The sequence below is a fragment of the Natator depressus genome, chromosome 9 (assembly GCF_965152275.1).
Source record: "Natator depressus isolate rNatDep1 chromosome 9, rNatDep2.hap1, whole genome shotgun sequence".
NCBI classification, from domain to species: domain Eukaryota; kingdom Metazoa; phylum Chordata; order Testudines; family Cheloniidae; genus Natator; species Natator depressus.
The window spans coordinates 98,459,806-98,481,041 of NC_134242.1; the positions used below are offsets into that span (position 1 = coordinate 98,459,806).

Here is a 21,236-nt window from a genome sequence, read left to right on the forward strand (position 1 = left end):
TGTATCCGCAAAAAGAAAAGGAGGACTTGTGGCACCTTAGAGACTGACACATTTATTTGACCATAAGCTTTCGTGAGCTACAGCATCCGATGAAGTGAGCTGTAGCTCACGAAAGCTTATGCTCAAATAAATTTGTTAGTCTCTAAGGTGCCACATGTACTCCTTTTCTTTATACTGTATTGGGTTACACAGAAATCAATGGGGAAATATAGCACCTTCACAAAGCCCTCAAGCTACAGACATGTCTTTTCTTGAAATTCTGTACATGTTTTGCTAAGATAAAAACTGCTGAAAATCACCAGTTCTTGTCTGTCACTTGCATCCTCCTGGAAGAGTTTATGTAGCTTGACCAAACAACAACTGATCACGAACATTGTAAAGATAAAGATAGACACTGTTGCCTCTGAATTGCAACCAGCTTTAATAGGTTGATTAGGGGAATGAGCCAAACTGGCTGGGGTCTCCCCAACTAGCCTCCACACCCAGCAAACAGCATCAATGGCCAATTCCTCCCTCAGGGGCCACCACATGCGGTAGAAGTTTCTCCAGCTCATGGGGCAGAGAGCTTGGGGAGGTGGAAGGCAAACCGAGTCAGGTCCCCTCTTACCGCATGCACATGATAAAGTCTAACTACAGGATGGCATAAGATTATTTTCACAGCACACTAGTCTCATGGAGTACATAGGATGGATGCACAATGGGGCAGAATTAAGATTGCCTGGGTAATTGTAACACTGGCATTTCCTAATCTGAGACCAGAACTTTGCAACCTAAGTAACATTTTTAACGTAGTTTACATACAATAGTTTTTTTTTTAAATGCCCCCCCCACGTGCCTCCAAAAAAAATCCAACTTACTTCTGAAATTTCTCCATAAGTTTCTTCACCATCTTATCTGTGATCCCTGGACATGTAGATTCTGCCATAGTGATGCTCTTCTCAAGTTCTTCAATTGCTTTCTTCCTGCTAGTATTATTTATGTCCTGCTGTTTAAGCTGAGTGAAAGACCAACACAGATGTACCTTAAAGATTTATAAAATGCTTGTGCAAATTTCAAAGAGATCTTTGAATTAACGACTTACCTCAGCAAACACAGGTGTGATTATCATAGTTAAACAACTCACGGTTTTCACAAGGTCTTGATCCTAAAAGTTAGCAAACATATGTATTTAATATAATATATATATTCTATATGTATTTATAAAAGCAATCATATTTATGCCTGCATCATCATTTTAAAAGACTTGATATTTAACAGAACCTTTGCAACACAACACAAAAGACATATACTTTACCTCAACAAATCTAGTGTGGTTTGGAAATAAATGCTTGATGATATTTCTGAACCAATGCCACTTTATATTATGGTTCATTTCTCTGTCAGATTAATTCTATGTAATTCTTTAAAATTAAAATATCTCTAGACAGACATTGTGCCATGAACTCTCAGTATTATCTCTACGGCTAAGCCGCCATGGACACTGGACTTCACCATTAATTAATTGTGGGGTTTTACTAGCAGATATTTTTGTGCTATTTTATGAAAAATAAAAATAAGGACTGAAGCCAAAAGTCAACAGCTTCCAATCAGCTCTAAGAATAAAAAACTCTTCAGATTGTACATACTGTTCCATTCTGCAGTTTCTTTGCATCTGGCTTCTTTCGAACTGTAGTAAAACTCCACTCAGGATGAGAATTATTCTCCTTGTTGCTGGACTCCCTAAAGAGAATCACAAGGATACCTTCTACGACGATAGTGGTCAAATACACACAAACTTAACTAGCCCAGGTAACGAGCATGCAAATGAAACTGCATGGTTAATTTCATCTGCCTTAAAAATTCATGTCTATTGAACCTTTATTGTTAAATAAATTAAGTGAACTTTACAAGATCTTATAGTTCTAACTCATCTCCCCCTACCACGTTTTCCCCTCTCGTGTCACAACTCAAACTACAAGCTCTATGGGACAAGGACATTGTCTTATGTGGCCCAATAAATGTGGTTACAGTTACATGAGACAATGATTTGATGTCCAGGAAATGGAACACTTACAGACATTGGACAGGTGAGGGCTGGGCAGGTTTCCAGACACACGGCAATCCTGGCCTGCAACATCTACTAATTCAACCCCGGGGGGCTCTCCTGAGCAGAAACGGATGGTTGTACCAAACTGTTTGGTACTTCGGTAGCAAGGGCAAAGTGTACACTAGGGGCAAGACTAAGACATGACATGCTTGTCACAGAAGCAGAACTGGAATTTAAGTCCACAGAGATCGGAAGGCTAGTACACAAGCAAATCACATTATAGGCTCTAGTTTGAGAGCAGAGTTCCATGCAAGGCTGCCGCTAACGCACGAGCTCGAGAATGATTGTAGCATCGCACAACAAGAGCAGTGAGTTATAACTCAACATACAAATGAAACACTACTGCATTAGTAATGTTCAGAAAAGCCATACTAAAACACACTTACGAATCAGAACCATCTGAATCCGATTCATCACTACTGTGCCCTTCTGCCTTCCATCTCTTAAACCGGTCAATAAGTTCTGTCAGATAAGAAGTCTTCTTGGCATTTTTCAGAATGAATTTGTGTTTCAGGAGTTCCTTTGCAGTCGGGCGCTATAAAAAAAACCAAAACCACAAAGATATTTACACTTATCCTACATAAAGTTGTTGTGATTTTAAATGTTATTTAAAAACATCTCCTCCTTAGTCCAGCCCAGAACCGAACATCCATATAGTAACAGGAGCTTTTAAGAAGCCAACACAACCTACATTTATAATCCTCTAAGACTATGATCACCCCATACAACAGCTACAGAATTGATCAATTAGTGATTTCTGTATTAGATAACAGACACCTAGACAAAGCTGACTGATGATACTTCTCCAATTCAATGAGGTTTGTAACCAGAATAAATATATTTTAGTGTAAGTCTTGCTGGGGTATCATTCAAGGTTGGCCCATGCTTCCTCCTCTCCAGAGATACTGCATTATACTAGCATAAGCTTTCGTGAGCTACAGCTCACTTCATTGGATGCATTCAGTGGAAAATACAGTGGGGAGATTTTATATACACAGAGAACATGAAACAATGAGCGTTACCATACACACTGTAACAAGAGTGATCAGGAAGGTGAGCTATTACCAGCGGGGGGGGGGGGGGGGGGAAGGAACCAAAACCTTTTGTAGTGATAATCAAGGTGTGCCATTTCCAGCAGTTGACAAGAACATGTGAGCAACCATGGGGGCGGGGGAGGAATAAACTTAGGGAAATAGTTTTACTTTGTGTAATGACCCATCCACTCCCAGTCTTTATTTCAAGCCTAAGTTAATGGTGTCCAGTTTGCAAATTAATTCCAATTCAGCAGTCTCTCGTTGGAGTCTGTTTCTGAAGTTTTTCTGTCGAAGAATTGTCACTTTTATGTTTGTAATCGAGTGACCAAAGAGATTGAAGTGTTCTCCAACTCGTTTTTGAATGTTATAATTCTTGACATCTGATTTGTGTCCATTTATTCTTTTACGTAGAGACTGTCCAGTTTGGCCAATGTACATGGCAGAGGGGCATTGCTGGCACATGATGGCATCTATCACATTGGTAGATGTGCAGGTGAACGAGCTTCTGATAGTGTGGCTGATGTGATTAGGCCCTATGATGGTGTCCCCTGAATAGATATGTGGACACAGTTGGCAACGGGCTTTGTTGCAAGGATAGGTTCCTGGGTTAGTGGTTCTGTTGTGTGGTTGCTGGTGAGTATTTGCTTCAGGTTGGGGGGCTGTCTGTAGGCAAGGACTGGCCTGTCTCCCAAGATCTGTGAGAGTGATGGGTCGTCCTTCAGGATAGGTTGTAGATCCTTGATGATGCGTTGGAGAGGTTTTAGTTGGGGGCTGAAGGTGATGGCTAGTGGCGTTCTGTTATTTTCTTTGTTGGGCCTGTCCTGTAGTCGGTAACTTCTGGGTACTCTTCTGCTCTGTCCATCTGTTTCTTCACTTCAGCAGGTGGGTATTGTAGTTGTAAGAATGCTTGATAGAGATCTTGTAGGTGTTTGTCTCTGTCTGAGGGGTTGGAGCAAATGCGGTTGTATCGTAGAGCTTGGCTGTAGACAATGGATCTTGTGGTATGGTCTGGATGAAAGCTGGAGGCATGTAGGTAAGTATAGCGGTCCTTAGGTTTCTGGTGTAGGGTGGTGTTTATGTGACCATCGCTTATTAGCAATGTAGTGTCCAGGAAGTGGATCTCTTGTGTGGACTGGTCCAGGCTGAGGTTGATGGTGGGATGGAAATTGTTGAAATCATGGTGGAATTCCTCAAGGGCTTCTTTTCCATGGGTCCAGATGATGAAGATGTCATCAATGTAGTGCAAGTAGAGTAGGGGCATTAGGGGACGAGAGCTGAGGAAGCGTTGTTCTAAGTCAGCCATAAAAATGTTGGCATACTGTGGGGCCATGCGGGTACCCATAGCAGTGCTGCTGATTTGAAGGTATACATTGTCCCCAAATGTGAAATAGTTATGGGTGAGGACAAAGTCACAAAGTTCAGCCACCAGGTTTGCCGTGACATTATCGGGGATACTGTTCCTGACGGCTTGTAGTCCAACTTTGTGTGGTATGTTGGTGTAGAGGGCTTCTACATCCATAGTGGCCAGGATGGTGTTTTCAGGAAGATCACCGATGGATTGTAGTTTCCTCAAGTCAGTGGTGTCTTGAAGATAGCTGGGAGTGCTGGTAGCATAGGGCCTGAGGAGGGAGTCTACATAGCAGGATTGTCTTGCTGTCAGGGTGCCAATGCCTGAGATGATGGGATGTCCAGGATTTCCAGGTTTATGGATCTTGGGTAGCAGACAGAATACCCCTGGTCGGGGTTCTAGGGGTGTGTCTGTGCGGATTTGTTCTTGTGCTTTTTCAGGGAGTTTCTTGAGCAGATGGCATAGTTTCTTCAGTGGGACCAGAGGGTAATGGCTTGCAGAAAGCGGTGTTGGAGAGCTGCCTAGCAGCCTCTTGTTCATATTCTGACCTATTCATGATGACGACAGCAACAGACTCCAGTGTGAGACTGCTGAATTGGAATTAATTTGCAAACTGGACACCATTAACTTAGGCTTGAAGAAAGACTGGGAGTGGATGTGTCATTACACAAAGTAAAACTATTTCCCCATGTTTATTTTCCTCCCCTACTGTTCCTCACATGTTCTTGTCAACTGCTGGAAATGGCCCACCTTGATTATTACTACAAAAGCTTTGGGGTTTTTTCCCCCCTCTCCTGCTGGTAATAGCTCACCTTACCTGATCACTCTCGTTACAGTGTGTATGGTAACAGCCATTGTTTCATGTTCTCTGTGTATATAAAATCTCCCCACTGTATTTTCCACTGCATGCATCCGATGAAGTGAGCGGTAGCTCACAAAAGCTTGTGCTCAAATAAATTTGTTAGTCTCTAAGGTGCCACAAGTACTCCTTTTCCTTTTGCGGATACAGACTAACACGGCTGCTACTCTGAAACCTGCATTATACTACTTCTTTCTGTGCTTTAGGAAGCTGTCTCTGGAGCCTATCATCAATTCTCTTTAGTCATCTCAACACCTCCATGGGGAGGAGGAGTAAGGTCTAAGTAGCAACAAGGTACTCCACTCCCTCTTGCAATAGAGAAGCATACAAAGTCACAGGCTCTCACATTACACCCATCACCTATGTAGTATAGTTCACAGCCAAAGAGCTTTGCAAGCATTAAGACGACACAGATGAGAGATATACTCACAAACGTTGGGTCCTTATTCAGACATGCATCAATAAATTCTTTAAAAGGTTTGCTGAATTCTCCTAATAGAGTTGGAGGATTGTTTTTTGGAATAAGAAACAGAACTCTCATCGGATGCATGTCAGAGTTGGGTGGCTCTCCTTTGGCTAGTTCAATAGCAGTAATTCCCAAAGACCAAATGTCAGCCTGGGGGAATGAAATAAAGAGTTTTATTCTCACTGAATACAAAGCTGAAGACTGAGGTGTCACAGATTCTGTAAGAGCTCCTGACAGCGCAATATTACATATATCTTTTTAAACATGCTTACTGTACACATATTTTATATACTGTTAACATAGCATAAAGGTGATGAATATAAAAAACACAAGGGTCAGGAAATTTATGCTGAAAGTGGTAAAATTTCCCAGACTGTCCCAGGCATAGCGATATAGGACACAGAACCAGAGACAATAGAGACAGAAGAGCTCTATTAGGTCATCTAGTCATGGATGTACACATGAATATACACTGGCACTCTGGAAACTCCTGCAAAGACTGCAATGCCTTTAGAAGCTAATGGAGCAGTAAATTCTCAGTCACCATTTTTCACTCTGCTCCTTTTGAAAAGCAGGCTCTCACTGGTCATTTTTAAATCTTTGAAAGTTTCCCTTTTGATTGCAATAGCAATAATAGAGCACGGAATGGAAACAAAAACATCTCGCACCTTGACAGTATCCTGGGGGGATCTGCGCCAAAGAAATTAATCTAAAACGACAATTTCCAACTCACTTGGTGGCTTTTCATGAGCCCTACTAGAGCTCTCACACTTTTGCAGAGGTAGGACTGTGCCGTCTTTATTTATGCAGTATACAGAGTTTACCTGGAGGTTTCCACGTGCTTTCTTTGACCATTTTATATAAGTTAATCACTGGCAAACTTTCCATAATCTCATAGGTCTATCACTCAAGCTATGAAAAGATGTGAATTAAGTGCTTACACAAACACCTACTTGTCATTACGGTGTGTGGAAATAAAATGAAGAAGTCAGTCACATGACTATTACAGTTCTATAGTACAATATAATATGACTAAATGATTTGTAATTTACATACAATTCAAAACTCTCTGTAGCTTAAAGGGTACTTTACCAAGACTGATCTAGCCAAAAAGCAGAAGTCAAGCTAATTTCTTCTGAAGCTGCCTTTATAAGAGAACAATTTCTATAGTAATACTTACTTTTGAGTCATAAGCCGACTGCTGTATAACTTCAGGGGCCATCCAAAATGGTGTGCCTACAAAGGTATTCCTCTTAATTTGTGTATCCGTCAGCTGCCCAGCAACTCCAAAATCAGCAAGTTTAACATCTCCTTGCTCTGACAACAAGACATTGGCAGCTGGAGGGTGGAGGGAACGGAAAAGAGGTGAAGTCAAATGTAGTTTATCACACTGCTTCTATTACTTTAAAAGCCATTAAGGTAATATTTAAAGTTTTATGCACCTTTTATATCCCTGTGAATTTTCTTCTCCGAGTGTAGGTAGTCTAGACCTTTCAAGATTTCCTTTAACATAGTAGCAATCTGGAATTCATCAAACGGACCAGCCCGTAGCTTTAGAGGGAAACATTAAAATTAAAACAATACTCATGATCTTATCCTTAATCCCTGCCTTGTCATTTATTAAAATGCAGTTACAGTACGTTTGAAACGTCAACTTTTTTGCTATAGGAAGTGTCTTTAACAGAGTGCACAAGATGAAAAGATTCATTATATATGTAGATTAAACAGACTGGGACACAGGTACTGCAGGAATGGCTACTAGCAGGCTGGTAACGCTCACAGTAATACTGCTACATAACTTAAAGAATGTTTAAATGGTAAAAGGGTCTATACAGTAGACAAGACTCTCCACACCCAGCCATGCTCTACTTTGAAAACTGGTGTTAACTGCAACAAGTTCCTGGTTTCTGCAGCACTTACAAACTAGAAATTCTGTACCCCATCAAAGAACCTGAGGTTGTACCTTTTACAATCCACTTAAACATGAAAAACTACTACAAATAGTACAGGCTTTGCATTATTTATTTTGATATTCAATTCCATTAATTTCATTGTCCCAATGTTTTTAATTTGTTGCAGATTTTTTTACATCACCCTATTGTAGAAAAGGTTGTAGAGAGTAAGTGGAGATTTTGCCAGTGGGGAAAGTGAGGGCTGTTTCATGATTTCTGCAGATTCCACAAACAATGCATCCATTACACCTGGCTCACACTTTTGAAAAATTTCTCAAACCACCACAATGGCTAAAAGTGTCTTTTTTTTGGTTAACAAACAGCTTAGTTCCAGAGCTCTGGGCAATTGTTCACTGAGACTTTCACTATGTTTTTTTGTTCTAGTTGTTGAGCTATTACCTCAGAATTCCATAAAGAAGTTTAAATAAAAAGTCATAGGGACCACTTGTAAAAAAGTTAAGCACACGCCTGCTTGGTAATGAACATCTGGAAAAAAAATGATCTATGGTACTACAGAATTGGTCCTCAAATTCCAGAGCCTAAGAAGCAGAAGCACTGTGGCTCTATTATCTTACAAGAAAGGGCAGGTCTTCTCAAGTTCGCAGCTGAGGTACAGCTCTACTGGGGAAACCACACATTGCCACACAGAGGATTGTGCTCTTCTCACACCTCCTAAGCTGCTTCTTTCATGACTGCCACATCTATCTTAAGAAAAAGGCACTTTGTATGTTTAAATTTAAACTGTTGAAAACAGAAAACCCAACTCAGTTTTACCATTTAATATTAACTACACTCTGTGTGCACACAACATTCCTGAGACCCACTCCAAAAGAAACATTTTATGTACTGAAGTGTAATAAATATTCTGCTTTGAAAAAAGGAAGCAAGGATAAAAATTTTCCTAATAAAACCAATTTAAAAAAAAAAGATATGGTAAGTTACGAAACTTTACACCATTTCTCAGCATTTAGAGACAGTGAAATAACAAACCTTAATGCAAACTCATTGAGTAGGAAAAGTCGTTTAGCATAACCAGTGCACATATTCACACTTTAGGAATGTCATACAGCAGGACTAAAACAACGTTAACTACCTCCAGAGTCCAAACTTCGTAAGAAGATATACAAATGCACAACTGAATAAACATAAACCCTGACTGCTGGCATAAAGAACGAGAGTGGATATGAACCCAAAGATGAGCACAAACAGCCAACATCTAAATAATCTTTAGTTAAAGACACATTTTTCTTCACTAGACCACCACTTTGGAATTGAGATGACAGATTACTTTTTCCAACAGGGACCACACTCTTCAAGTATTATTAGGTTCCTCTGCTTAATAAGAAAAATAGTTTAAGTACTACTTTAAGAAGCCAACAAGCTGCACTAAATTATAATACTTACAAGATCTAAAGCTGATCCTCCACCCAAGTATTCCATTATTATCCATAACTTTGTGCCCTATAAATAAAGAAATATGGTGAGAGACTAGACACACAAAATGGTTTGAACGTTGTAAAGAATTATTTTTACTGCATTGGAAAACACTATCACTTATTTCAAGGTACTATTAACACAGTGTACCTAAACAACAGACCCCTCCCCAAATGCAACAGTCCAGTAACTATAAAGTTATTCTTCATTATCTTTGGCAAGAGACCCTAACAGGCAGTAGCATTTCCTACAAGAATGCTCAGGCTACCAAAGAAAATTAATTTTATTTCTATTTCTAGAGCACAATAGTAACTTTTCATATTTGATATCTACGGTCCTATTAGCTGAAGCAATGTGGTTTAACAAACAGGAAAACATTTTTAAAAATCTCTTTCAGCACCACCAGAATTAAGCTAAAATATCCACTTCTTTTCAGTTCTAGGTTTTTGCACTAAAAATTAGTAACATGACAATAAAAGGACCACACACATTTTCAGCACACACTTGAATGAAATTTATTGAAATATATCACTTGAGTCAAAAACCACATACTGAATTGTAAGGAATTACAAAGGTTGAGTATTTTTGTGACTCTGACGTGGTTACTGTCATTCAAATTAGATTCAAACAGTGAATCTACATTCAGTGAATCTACATTTGTATACATTCAGTCAGTACACAAAAGTAAAAATCCCATTTGAGTGCTATATTCTGCATGACTCTCAAAAACCCCTTCCACAGAAGTTGAGAGATTGAGCATGCCCTTGTAAACAGCAACAAGAAGTGGATGTCGCTGCCAGATGCAGGTACACCAGTAAGCCACGGACTAAAAACTGTTGCTTCAGATGGATCCAGTCATCTATAAAGCAAATCAGACAACTAAGTCTTCTGTGCTCCAACGTAAGTGGTCAGGTTTGGCAACAAATGAGATATCTTAGTTCTCAGCAGCTAAGAACTATTGGTGCCATCTGAAATAGGCTCACCAGAAACAATTTTCTTGTGCATTGCTTGGCTATTGCTGTATGGCTCATGTGCACTCTGATGTAGAAAAGAGCCTTCAACCAGAGAGAACACCAGTAGCTAAATAATGTACCTAAATTCTTTGAAGATGAGCTCGTCTCTTCCTACATCTTTATACAGTGCCTAGCATATCTGAGACATTCCCACAGGAAAGTCATTCTGGCACTGCGTAAGTGGCTCTCCTACTGTAATGCAGAGCAGTCCTACATAATGTGATCCAGGAGAAAACTAATCCTGGACCTTAGACCAAGGCAAATAATTGTTTACATACAGTTCAAGATAAAGAGTCCATTCAGAGGTCAAATATAATAATATTAAGATACACCTTTCATTTGTGCATTCTTGAGAACTTGCTTCTCAGCAACCGAGCAGACCCCACTAGCACCAGTTGAAGGTCCATTTCATCCTCAACTCCCAGTTCATTAATTTTGGTGACAGCCTAGAAATTCTTGGCTTTTAATGGGTTAAGATGTCCATGTATTACAGTACCAAATTCTTCAATATTGAGTAATCACTCTGAAGTTCCATGTACAGGAAGTCAGAAGTTCTTAAGACAATCATTTGTGGATGCTGAGGTAGCCCTTAGTCTGTAGTTTCAGAAGATGGTTGGTTCATATAAAGAGCAAGAATCTGATGTCAGATCTACTAACATACAATTTCAAACACATTTAATTCCATTTTTTCCTGCACTTCCCTGAAAAAAAGACTCAAGTGTTAAGATATGAGCAAATTCTATGGGCTGCAGTTCTTGTAAATATTGGGGTGGTAAAGAAGATACCCACTACATTCGGATTAAAAAACCACACCATTAGTAAGAAAACAACAAAAATAAGTCAATTTACAATATTATATTATGCTGTGTAGATCTCAAGGAATTCATTTACTAGCACTAGCCCAGCTTATGATATCATTACTTTCAAAAGCCTTTCTATGCTCTCTGTTGGCTTTTCCCTTGCTCCATTTCCTGAATATTGATAAATATCTAAAGGAAACCCAACAAGCAAATAAAGGTGCAGTTTTTGAATGCACCATGTCCAGTTACTGAACAGGGTACATTTTGTTAAGACATACTGAATTAAAAAAAAACAACCAGCATTTATGTTATGAGTCTATTCCAATATTATGAGATCAGCAGGGAAGGGCTCGCTAATTTTAGCACTATTCATAAAGCCCAACTTTATGTAAGTTGGGAAAAACTTGTAATGAACTCAAATTTCAGGCAAACACTGTGGTCTCACAGATATGTTTGGATGGATTTTACTGCTATTCGAAAACACCGAATAGCAAAAATGAATAAGTGCTCTGTTTTTAAAATAATGTCTCAAAGAAATCGCTACGATACAGTATAACTGAGCATGTCTAATTTTCACCCAGGCATGCGAGAATCCTTCTTCCCAGCTATTTTAGGCCAAGAAAATACAGAAATATAGAAAGAGCATGCATAGTCACATGCTGTGGGTCAAGAGGCGTGTCTTTGTATGTTCTTGTACTGCACCTAGTACAATGAGGCCTCAATTGTGACTGGAGTCTCTGGGTGCTAACAAGCGTAAATAATAACACTACAAATTAAACTAGTATTAACTGCAGATAACATGAAGCTGGTCTTAGTCTCGAATAAAAATGAGTAAGTGTTGGCCATGATAGGAACTACAGAATCAAACATTTGATTTCTAGCTTCCAGCATGAGGGTTGGTGAGGAGGAGAAACACCATCAAGTAAATATTTTATAATCATCTAGCTCCAGAGAAGATTTATATCTACAGGGTCAGACTGAAAATAAGTGGAGCTACTCTCCCAAGCTTCATCTGCTTGTATTGCTAAGATGATGCTACATGCAGACTTGCAGCTCTTATAGGATATTATCCCTTTCTTGCAGGCTTTGATTGGAAGTGATAGTTTATAATTTTGACATTTGAATGATCAGGCTTCAGAAAAAGCCTCACTGAGATGACAGACATCTCTCAGCTGTCTATTTTTCAGTTGTCTTCCTATCAGGCAGCTTTCACTGCATTGTTTTACACTGTCCACTTTAGAAGGTTCTCTCTACAACTGTAAGTGCTTGAATCTCTCTTTTTTATAATGCAATGAAAGTACTGGTTACCAGACAAATCCAACCCCTGTAATCAACTCTACACTATCATATAAAGGGATAAAATTATACTACAAATTTAAAAAACTTATTACATGTAAAAACTTTGTTAATACAGCAGGGAGGCTGCACAATTAAGCATTCATGGATCAGAAAGTCGTTATGAAAGTGCACAATTTTTATTCTGCTTCTTCATTACAATGCAGTAGTTGCGTAAATGATATTAAGTCATCCTAGATACATTAGGGACAGACTAATGACCTCGCTCATCATTGTTAGAGATTAGTTCAAACTTTCAAAGGACAATGCGGGCACCACTGAAAGTTTAATAAAAACAGCTAGGATTTCAAATAGTTATGGTTAACTCAATAGCAACTAGAAGTTTTTCTCCATGTTTCAAGGAAAATTAATAAGTAACCCCACAGATGAAGACAACTGTTTCTACTTCAAAAATTTTGGGTTGTTTAAGGGTCTGCTCCTTTGTCACAATGTCTGGAAACTGGATTCAATTTCACCTCAAGAGTCACTAAGGAAGCAGAGCTTATTTTGTACTCATAGTTTTAAAGACTAAAATGTCTAACAGTTAGACAAGTTTAAAAACAAGACATGTAGTACTCCTGGTGGTCATCTGTCCATACTTTCAGTCAGATATGCAAGCTGTAGACCGTGTGCAGCCAGTTAACTCAGTATAAGAGGAGCTTATAGAAAGAGTCTACATAGCCCAGCAAAAGTTTAAAATACAGTAAGTCGGATAGTATGAATAAAGACACCCATTTTTGTTTCAGTTTCTGCTCTGCAGCAGGAAGAATCTGGAAAAACCTAATTGCAGCTAACAAGATAAAACCAGCAGCGCAGGCAGAGGCTGGGCCACTCCCTTCCTGTCAGTCACAGGTCTGGTTCGGCCTCCCGAGCTACAAAAACACACACTGTAAAGGATCCAGTGCAGAAGAGAAGATGCCTGTTTTGAAAAGCTTAAAATCTAAGTACACGGAGGATGAGACGTGAGAAGGATTAAAAATAAATCCCCCACAGTTAGCACACATCTTGTTAATTTCAAAATTTTTTCATGTTATGTTTTTCTTCATATGCTAAACTCAATTGACAGTTCAAATATGCTGTGTTTCAAGGAATAGTTGATACTGTATTTGTCAACATGCCAAACTGATCTATATGATATAAATAGCTTTTTAAAAAGCAGGTTTATTATAAGCAATCACACAAAGTTGCAGGACAAAGGCAAAATTCTGTGTTCTCTGAAAAAAGGGAACTCATCTGCAGTTACTTCTCTCACCCTTAATCCCAGTCGCCCAGACTCAATTCCCCTTTTTCTATACGAATGGAAGTGACAGCGAGCCCATGAAGTGTTAGGACCCTTGTGTATGTCATTTGCAACATTTTTCAAATAGCATCTAGGGACCAAGACCTGGTCTGTATTACTGAACTAAGCTGAACCAGTTGAAGTGTGAATTAAGCCAGTTTAAATATATCTGCAGTTTTTAAAACACTTCAGTTTAATTGGTGCAAGCTTTTTAATAGAGACAAACCCCAACATACAAGGGACTTCTAATGTCAGCAGTTTTCACGTTTAGGAAGGAAAAAAATCATATTTAAAAATAGAAACCAGTTTAGATTACCATCTAGTTCGTAGGCATGACTTGAAGGAAGGTGGATTGGCTAGAAAGACCCTACCCTCTATGGTTCTACTGGACACCCACGTATTCAGAACCTTCACCAGTCAGAGACTGGATACACGATGGCATTATTCTCTTTATTAGGGAACTCGAATAATGGTCAATTTAGTCTTTTTTTCTGGATTTAGAAGAAAACAGCAAGCTTGGGGGTAAGGGGAATTCAATCTTTTCGTTTAGTAAGAACACAAATATAGTGCTAAAGCTTAAGATCCAAAATAAAACTTCTGTTTCCAGGATTATTTCTGCTGATCTCTAAATACAAAATGAATACATTTTTCATCAATACAAATTCTTGTGATAACGTTATTTCAGCGCTTTGGGTGAAATCCTTGCCTCACTGGCTTCCATGGAGCCAGTATATCACCCTTGTTGCAACAAGAGGTGTTAAAACATATTTACATTGCTTTAAGGTTTGTTTATATCTTTATATAAAAAATCCTTTTTAGTTTACAACCACAAGCATTTTACTATGTCTCAGTTTCCCGGCACAGCTATCTAAAGCACCAGAAAAGCACCATCTCACTAAGGTTTTTCTGGCGCAATAACCATTGTTGGAATAAGACAATGATCTGTGGCAGATACCAAGTCATTAAAAAAGATATCAGTATCCCATTTCCTTCTAAAAACGCCTGTAATTACTAAAACTAAAACACAGCAAAAAATGTTTACTCCATTTGGCAACACTGTGCCCACTCTATGCCACTACTTCCTTGGGTAGTCAGTAACTTTCTGTCTCCTGCTGAAAAGATCCCTGTAATTAGTAGTTGGGGAGTAACAAAACCCTTAATTTTTTTTTCTAAACCAAGACATCATTTAAAGGGATCCTATCAGAGTTTTTCTTCTGAAATGTGTTAATTTTAAAAACAAACTGTATTGACAGAGTCCCTTTGAGGTAACAGTCTCTCTCTCTCTCACATATGTGGATGTATTTACTCATCTAACTGCAGGAAGCAGTCAGCCCGTGAAGCGACTGAACATGCTAGTCAAGCTGGAGGAGAAAAATCTTTGTTGACCCCATTCTTAAAGGAATTTCTCAAGAAGGAGCTAGACAGTAACCAAACTACAAAACCCTCCAGACAATATAGAGAAGTTTATTTTTTCCTGAAGAGAATTTGGGAAGTCTGAAAAGCAGCTATAAGGCTAGGATTAATCTTTAAAGACTTCAGAATTTACTGAGTCATTATAGTAATGGAAAACTGAAGGTACCTCATGCTGGAGTGGAAAATATTGCCACAATGGTAGTTCTGTATTTGCCAGGAATTTTTTGAATAAAAATATTAAGCTAATTCCAGCCAAAAGTTTACAACTGCTAGAGCATTGAGGGAAGATTCTCCCCTGACCTTCATACTACTGTGTGAAAAGAGGAAGATACTAAAGTGTGAAAGATTTGAGTAACAATGCCTAGGACAAGTTTGAGTTAGACCCTTCAAGGCTACTGATGGGTGTGCCTACATTTAAAAAAAAAAAAAAAAAAAAAAAAAAAAGAAGCAGCAGCAGCTCATGAATACAGAAGGTATAAATCACATTTAGCTTTCCCAGATCTGGGGTCTGTTTTTTTCCTAATACCTACTTTTTTAAAAACCAGCATGAGTACAAAAAAAGAGACAGCTCTCCACACTCTTTCAAATCCACGGCTTACAAAACTAACTTTTTTTTTTTTTTTTTTTTTTTAAGGTAAATTATTTCTATGTTTAGAGTTTGTGAAAACTATGCACCAGGGAGATATGTGACAACTCAAAAGTAGAGGATTTTCACCAACACACTTATCTTTATCTGTGTGCTCTTCAGGGCAAATATCCGGCCTTCTGGGTGCCTAAAACTCAGAAGGCTAAGCCTGACAGATTCACGGCTGGACGACACTCCGGACACAGGTATGCACAGGGAAACAAGGAATCGGGGGCAGATTGCTATAGCCGTACCCATAAAATTGCTCTAATGGGGGTTTCCCAGCCCGATTCACAGCCAGCTGGGGAAGAACCTGCTGCTGCTAAGACAACAGAACATGAGTGGGCAAGCTCAGCTCCTCCTCGGAGCCTTATTGCCATACGCCAGTAATTACACCCTTTAAGAACAAGGTAGAACAAGGCAGCTGAAGAAAACCATCACTGAAGCTGTATCTCCACTTCTGATGGGGGAAGCAAGGCCATGGAATAGGGAACAGCCAAGGAAACAAAGCTTCCATGGCTTTATATGTGGGTCAAACCGAGCATCAGATCCTTGGAGTACACAATTTTTAAAAGCCGTAGGCATTTAGTAGATAAGTTAGATTAGGATGTTTTGGCAACTTAAACCAAAAGAGAAAACCTGAATACTACATTAGAACTAGTTCTCCAAATAACCTACTCCTATATCAATGCTCTTAAAGAGACAGAGCTCATGCAATAGTGCAACATCTTGAAGAAACCAGTTACTGTCTTTGGAACAATCTGAATTTCAAGAATGCCCTAAACAGAGTCTGAGCTAACCTGCTGGCTTTACTAAAAAGAGCACTCCTTTAGAATGTTGCCAATGGCTTCAGTCTTAAAAAGGATCTTGGTAACATTAAAAACAATCAATCACATTTCTGTCTAAAAATTTTGCACCTGATAGGTCACTAAGTAACATTTAGTAAAACTGAAAAGTAAGCAGAAGAGAGATTTCCCTAACTTCCCTCTAGTTTGCTTATTTTGTGCATTTGACAGCACTGTGTGTATAGGCAGTTCTACTGTTTTGCTAATGGTCACTTCCTGTCTCATGCACTAGCTGAAAACAGCACCCACACACTACTCATGTACACACACGTCCTAAAACCTTGATTAGTATTTACCTGTAATAGCAGAGCTTCTGTAGCATCAAAATTTTGCCTATGAGGGCATCTTTTCTTCCCGAGCACCAGACCAAATGAGCAAACGGCTTGGGGAGAGAAGGAACACATCTGAGAGAGCCCCTACAGGGCCATGGAATGAGAGACCTCTATATGGGGCAAATAATACCAGAGGCCAAGTGCAACAGTAGGAGCAGGAGAGATCCTCTGCCCAGCTCCCTTCACAGGAGCCGGGATCCTGGCCTGGGTGAGGCAGTAGAGATCTTCTGTCTCAAAGCCAACTCCTGTAGCAGGAGCAGCCATGCAGAGAGACAAGTATACGGGACCGGGTGGACAGGCGTCAATGCTGCGGTGCTGCCTGCCCAGGGCAATGGAAGGGAAGACACCTGTAGGCAACCCAGAGTCGCTGGGAGGGGGCAAGCCCCAGCACTTTTTAAATTTTTTTTACTGTGGCTCTGGGACATTCCAAAAGACCCTTAAAAAAAAACACTGGCAGCAGAATCAGAAAACCTGAATGAAAGCACTGAAAAAGACCCACAGCACAATACTGATCAGGTGCTCTGCCCACTGCCAGAAAACTACTTTTTTAGTCTTTTTTCCAAAAAAATTCAAGTTGACAGGACAGTACTCCTTTAAGTTTGAATTTTCTTAAATTTGCTGCTTTCAAAACAATTAGAAGACAGGATAAGACTTTCCCAGGGAGCTTGGAGCAACGGTCTACATTACCTTTAAATATGATCCGTAGTATTTTGTTACATAAGGACTATCGCACTGACTTAAGACAGTAATCTCTTGCTGTATGTCCTCTATTTCATCTTCCGCTTCCTCAAGGTCTATGATTTTTATAGCAACTACTTGCTGCGTTCGATTATCAATTCCTTTAAAGACTTCACCAAATGAGCCTTTTCCAATGCGTTCTAATTTTGTGAACAGTTCTTCTGGATCTGCTCTATAGTTCTATAAAAGAAGAAAGGAAAGGAAAGATTGTAAACAAGTTATTTTACTTATTGTCAAAGACGAACCCTCCTCATTCCCCAAAAAGCAGATCATCCACATTCCCCCCTGCTGGCACTGGTAAAGTTATGTGGTAATGCTATGCATTAGTACATTGTTATCAGAAAGTTAAGCTGAACTTCTGTTCACCTACTAGTTACAGTACATCTTGTGTAGTAAAGGCAAGGGCCTGACCCTCTGCTCCTATAAGCAACAGAGAGGAAGGAGCTAGGCAGGCAGGAAAATTAACCTCTGAGTTTCCCCACAAAACATCCCCTAAGGAGAAAGGAAATGTTGGCACTAGGTAAATTTCTAACTGTATAGTCATGTAACAGGCTGGGGACAGTCTAGAAGTCCAGGGCAAGTAGAAGTGCTATCATCAATATCTGGGAAAATAAAAGGGCACTGCCTACAGGACAGTCTACCACTGCAATGAACTTAAACAAGATCATGCCAATATATGAAGCAAAGCACATCTGATGCAGGTAGGATGTATGGCCCAAATGTACATGTTTCTAGCCTAATCAGGCTATTCTCTACTAGCTTCAAAGGGAACCAAAATCATCATCTCCAGTCTCAGACGGCAGGCAGCAGCAGACTAAACTAGTGCTACTTTGAATGATCACATCTAGATCTCACACGAGGTAGATTACAGCATTACAATGTATACTTGTATTTGAGATAGTTATTTAGTCTTAGTTCTCCGTCTTTAAACTGGGTGCAAGAGTGACATTTTATATTGCACTTACTAAACTAAACAAAACATACAACCAAGTCACAGACAAACTAACCCCTCTCCCCCCCAGTAGAAAGCCAGTACATGAAGTCAGAATAAGACCACAGTCCAAATACTGGGACAGCCATGTTTTCTTGTCAGTCAACCAAATCTAAAGCATTGGGTGCTTGTGGAAAAGTGACTGGAGACTTTTCTCCTAGCCAGCCATGCAAAACTACAGCAGGGCTTAAAGAGACAGTGCTGTGGTGACCAACAACTGCACTGTCTGTTGCCTCCCACCTGCTGCAGGCCATTTGGGTGCTCCCATGCGTAGGTGTGACAGTCTTACAGAAAGCATTTAGATGTGGTCATGAGGCAACGAGTCTCTCTTTGGTGAGCATAGAAATTGCCATAGTGGATCACACCCAAGACCTGTCTACTATTATTTATTACCAGAAAGCCTAGTAGCCCTAGTCATGGACCAGGTCCCCACTGTGCTCAGAGCTGTACAAACACAGAACAGACTATAAACTCTTTGGAGCAGGGATTATAACATCTAGTCCAGCATCCTGTCTCTGATAGTGGCCAGCAACAGGTGCTTCAGAGGAAGGTGCAAAATCTGCAGTAGGCAGATGTTGTATAATCTGCCCCCCACAAGAGGTCTCATCCTGGTCTCTAAGGGTATGTCTACACTGCAGCTGGAAGCAAGATTCCCAGACTGGATAGACAGACTCATGCTCGCAAGGCTCAAGTTAGCATGCTAAGAATAGCTGTGCAGATTTTGTGGCACCAGTGGAGGCTCAGGAGAGCCACACAAGCTCAAGCCTACCCCAACCCCTCGGTCCCAGCCTGCGCGGCTAGCCAGAGCCTCTGTCAGTGCCACAATGTCCACACAGTTATTTTCAGCTTGCTAGCGCAAGCCCCACTAACACAAGTCTGTCTGCCTGGGTTGGGAGGCTCACCCCCCGCGGCGGTGTGGACAGAAGCAATCTAACTACTAGGGTAAGCCTGAAAGCATGAGGTTTAATGACAACATTTTTGGAAGGGATACTAATAATGACAACTCTGGAGATTCTTGATATCCCTATAAATGTTCAAACCTTTTTTGAACCTTGCTACATTCTTGGTACACTTCCTACGGCAGTCCAATTTTTCACCCAATGCATATTTCTTTTTTGTCAGTTATCAGATTACTATAATATGGAGACTAAGGAATCCATGAAAAGGAGAAAGGAGGCCCCATTCACTTCCATTCAAAACCTCTCTGGGTGTTAATAAGGTCATTCTCTGTTGCAGAAGAAACACTAAACCAGACACCAAGGACTAAGGTGTCTATGGGTAAAATGCTTTGGACAAGCTTCCCATTGAGCTGCTGCCTTGCACCCGATGAAGTGAGCTGTAGCTCACGAAAGCTTATGCTCAAGTAAACTGGTTAGTCTCTAAGGTGCCACTAGTACTCCTTTTCTTTTTAGTTTTCTTCCACACTCATCACTTTTTACCCCTTTTACTTGCTAGTCTTCCTCCATTTCTGCATCAAATCACCATCCTCCTCTGATTCACATCCCACCTGAAAAACTCATTTCTTCAAAGCCTGTCAACACTAATCCATAACTAAAAATACAGGTGAATCTAAAATTTAAAGAGAAAACTGGAGCACGTAAAAATGCATTTCCGTTTAGATATAAATCCTGATAGTATCAAAAAGGAGCTTAGTTCTATATTAGATTAAAAAAAACAATTTGAAAGCAGCAGATTTTACCTCCCACTTTGACAAGCTGCAGCTGCATTTTTTATACCAGTATCTTTTCCACCCTCTTATTATTCTGTGGTTTTCTGTCCTTTGTGTCCAAGTTTAGGTTGCAAGTTCCACAGGGCCAGGACATCATCACTGTAGCAGCCTGTAAAATCCCATGTACTCACCTGCTGCTACATGGAATATGAAGTCCTGTAGTCTGCCTCTTAAAACGGGTTCGGGGGCGGGGGTGGTTTGTCTACATGTGCATTTCTGTTAGAAACATGGGCTCTCATGCAGGTTTCACAAAGATTTCAGCTCCTTTAAGGTGTCTAAGAAATGCCACATTTCTAAAATGCTGTACAGGACCTGTTACTAGGTTGCCACAAAGTATAAGTCAGTACTATCAGCGTAGCCAAGGTAGGGAAAGGCTTTAAGTGGCATCTCAGGAATGTTATTTCAAGGACTGCCTTCAGGGCTTCCCAGAAGCCACACTGAAAGTTGTTTGAACATTATTTTTCTTATAATCTTAATCTAAGTGAAATATTATGATGGAGGAGGAAATCCAGGCTTTTGAGTAAAGGAATGTTTGGTGGATGAAAATGGGTTCAGCGCTTATTCTGAGATGTCAGGGAAGTCATGTGCCTCATCATTGCTGCTGAAGAGGCACATAACCTGGTTTCCCTATTCTGATGGGAATTGTTCTGTCTCCCCGTGCTGGACTTAATTATTTTGTTCTTGTCATGATGGTAAAACACTGAGGTCAACGATTCTCAAACTTTTTTACTGGCGATCCCTTTCACATAGCGACCCCCTTATAAATTAAAAGCACCTTTTAATATATTTAACACCATTATAAATGCTGGAGGAAAAGTCGGATTTGGGGTGGATGGAGGCTGATAGCTCATAACCCGACCATGTACTAACCTTGCGACCCCCTGAGAGGTCCCGACCCCCAGTTTGAGAACCCCTGACTTAGGTGAACCATAGTAACTGGGTCTATATTACTTTTTA

General features: G+C 40.0%; 1 protein-coding gene across 1 annotated transcript in view; it reads right to left on the reverse strand.

Moving 5' to 3' along the window:
* The window catches only part of STK26 (serine/threonine kinase 26), a 53,636-nt gene that overhangs the window by 1,591 nt on the left and 30,809 nt on the right, over positions 1–21,236 (reverse strand). The window contains exons 2-10 of the mRNA XM_074962755.1: positions 17,509–17,739; positions 9,150–9,206; positions 7,236–7,344; positions 6,974–7,131; positions 5,758–5,943; positions 2,473–2,621; positions 1,626–1,719; positions 1,082–1,144; positions 858–994 (exon numbers count right to left, since the gene is read on the reverse strand). Coding sequence (XP_074818856.1) covers positions 858–994; positions 1,082–1,144; positions 1,626–1,719; positions 2,473–2,621; positions 5,758–5,943; positions 6,974–7,131; positions 7,236–7,344; positions 9,150–9,206; positions 17,509–17,739 — 1,184 coding nt within the window. The remainder of the gene's footprint in view (positions 1–857; positions 995–1,081; positions 1,145–1,625; positions 1,720–2,472; positions 2,622–5,757; positions 5,944–6,973; positions 7,132–7,235; positions 7,345–9,149; positions 9,207–17,508; positions 17,740–21,236) is intronic.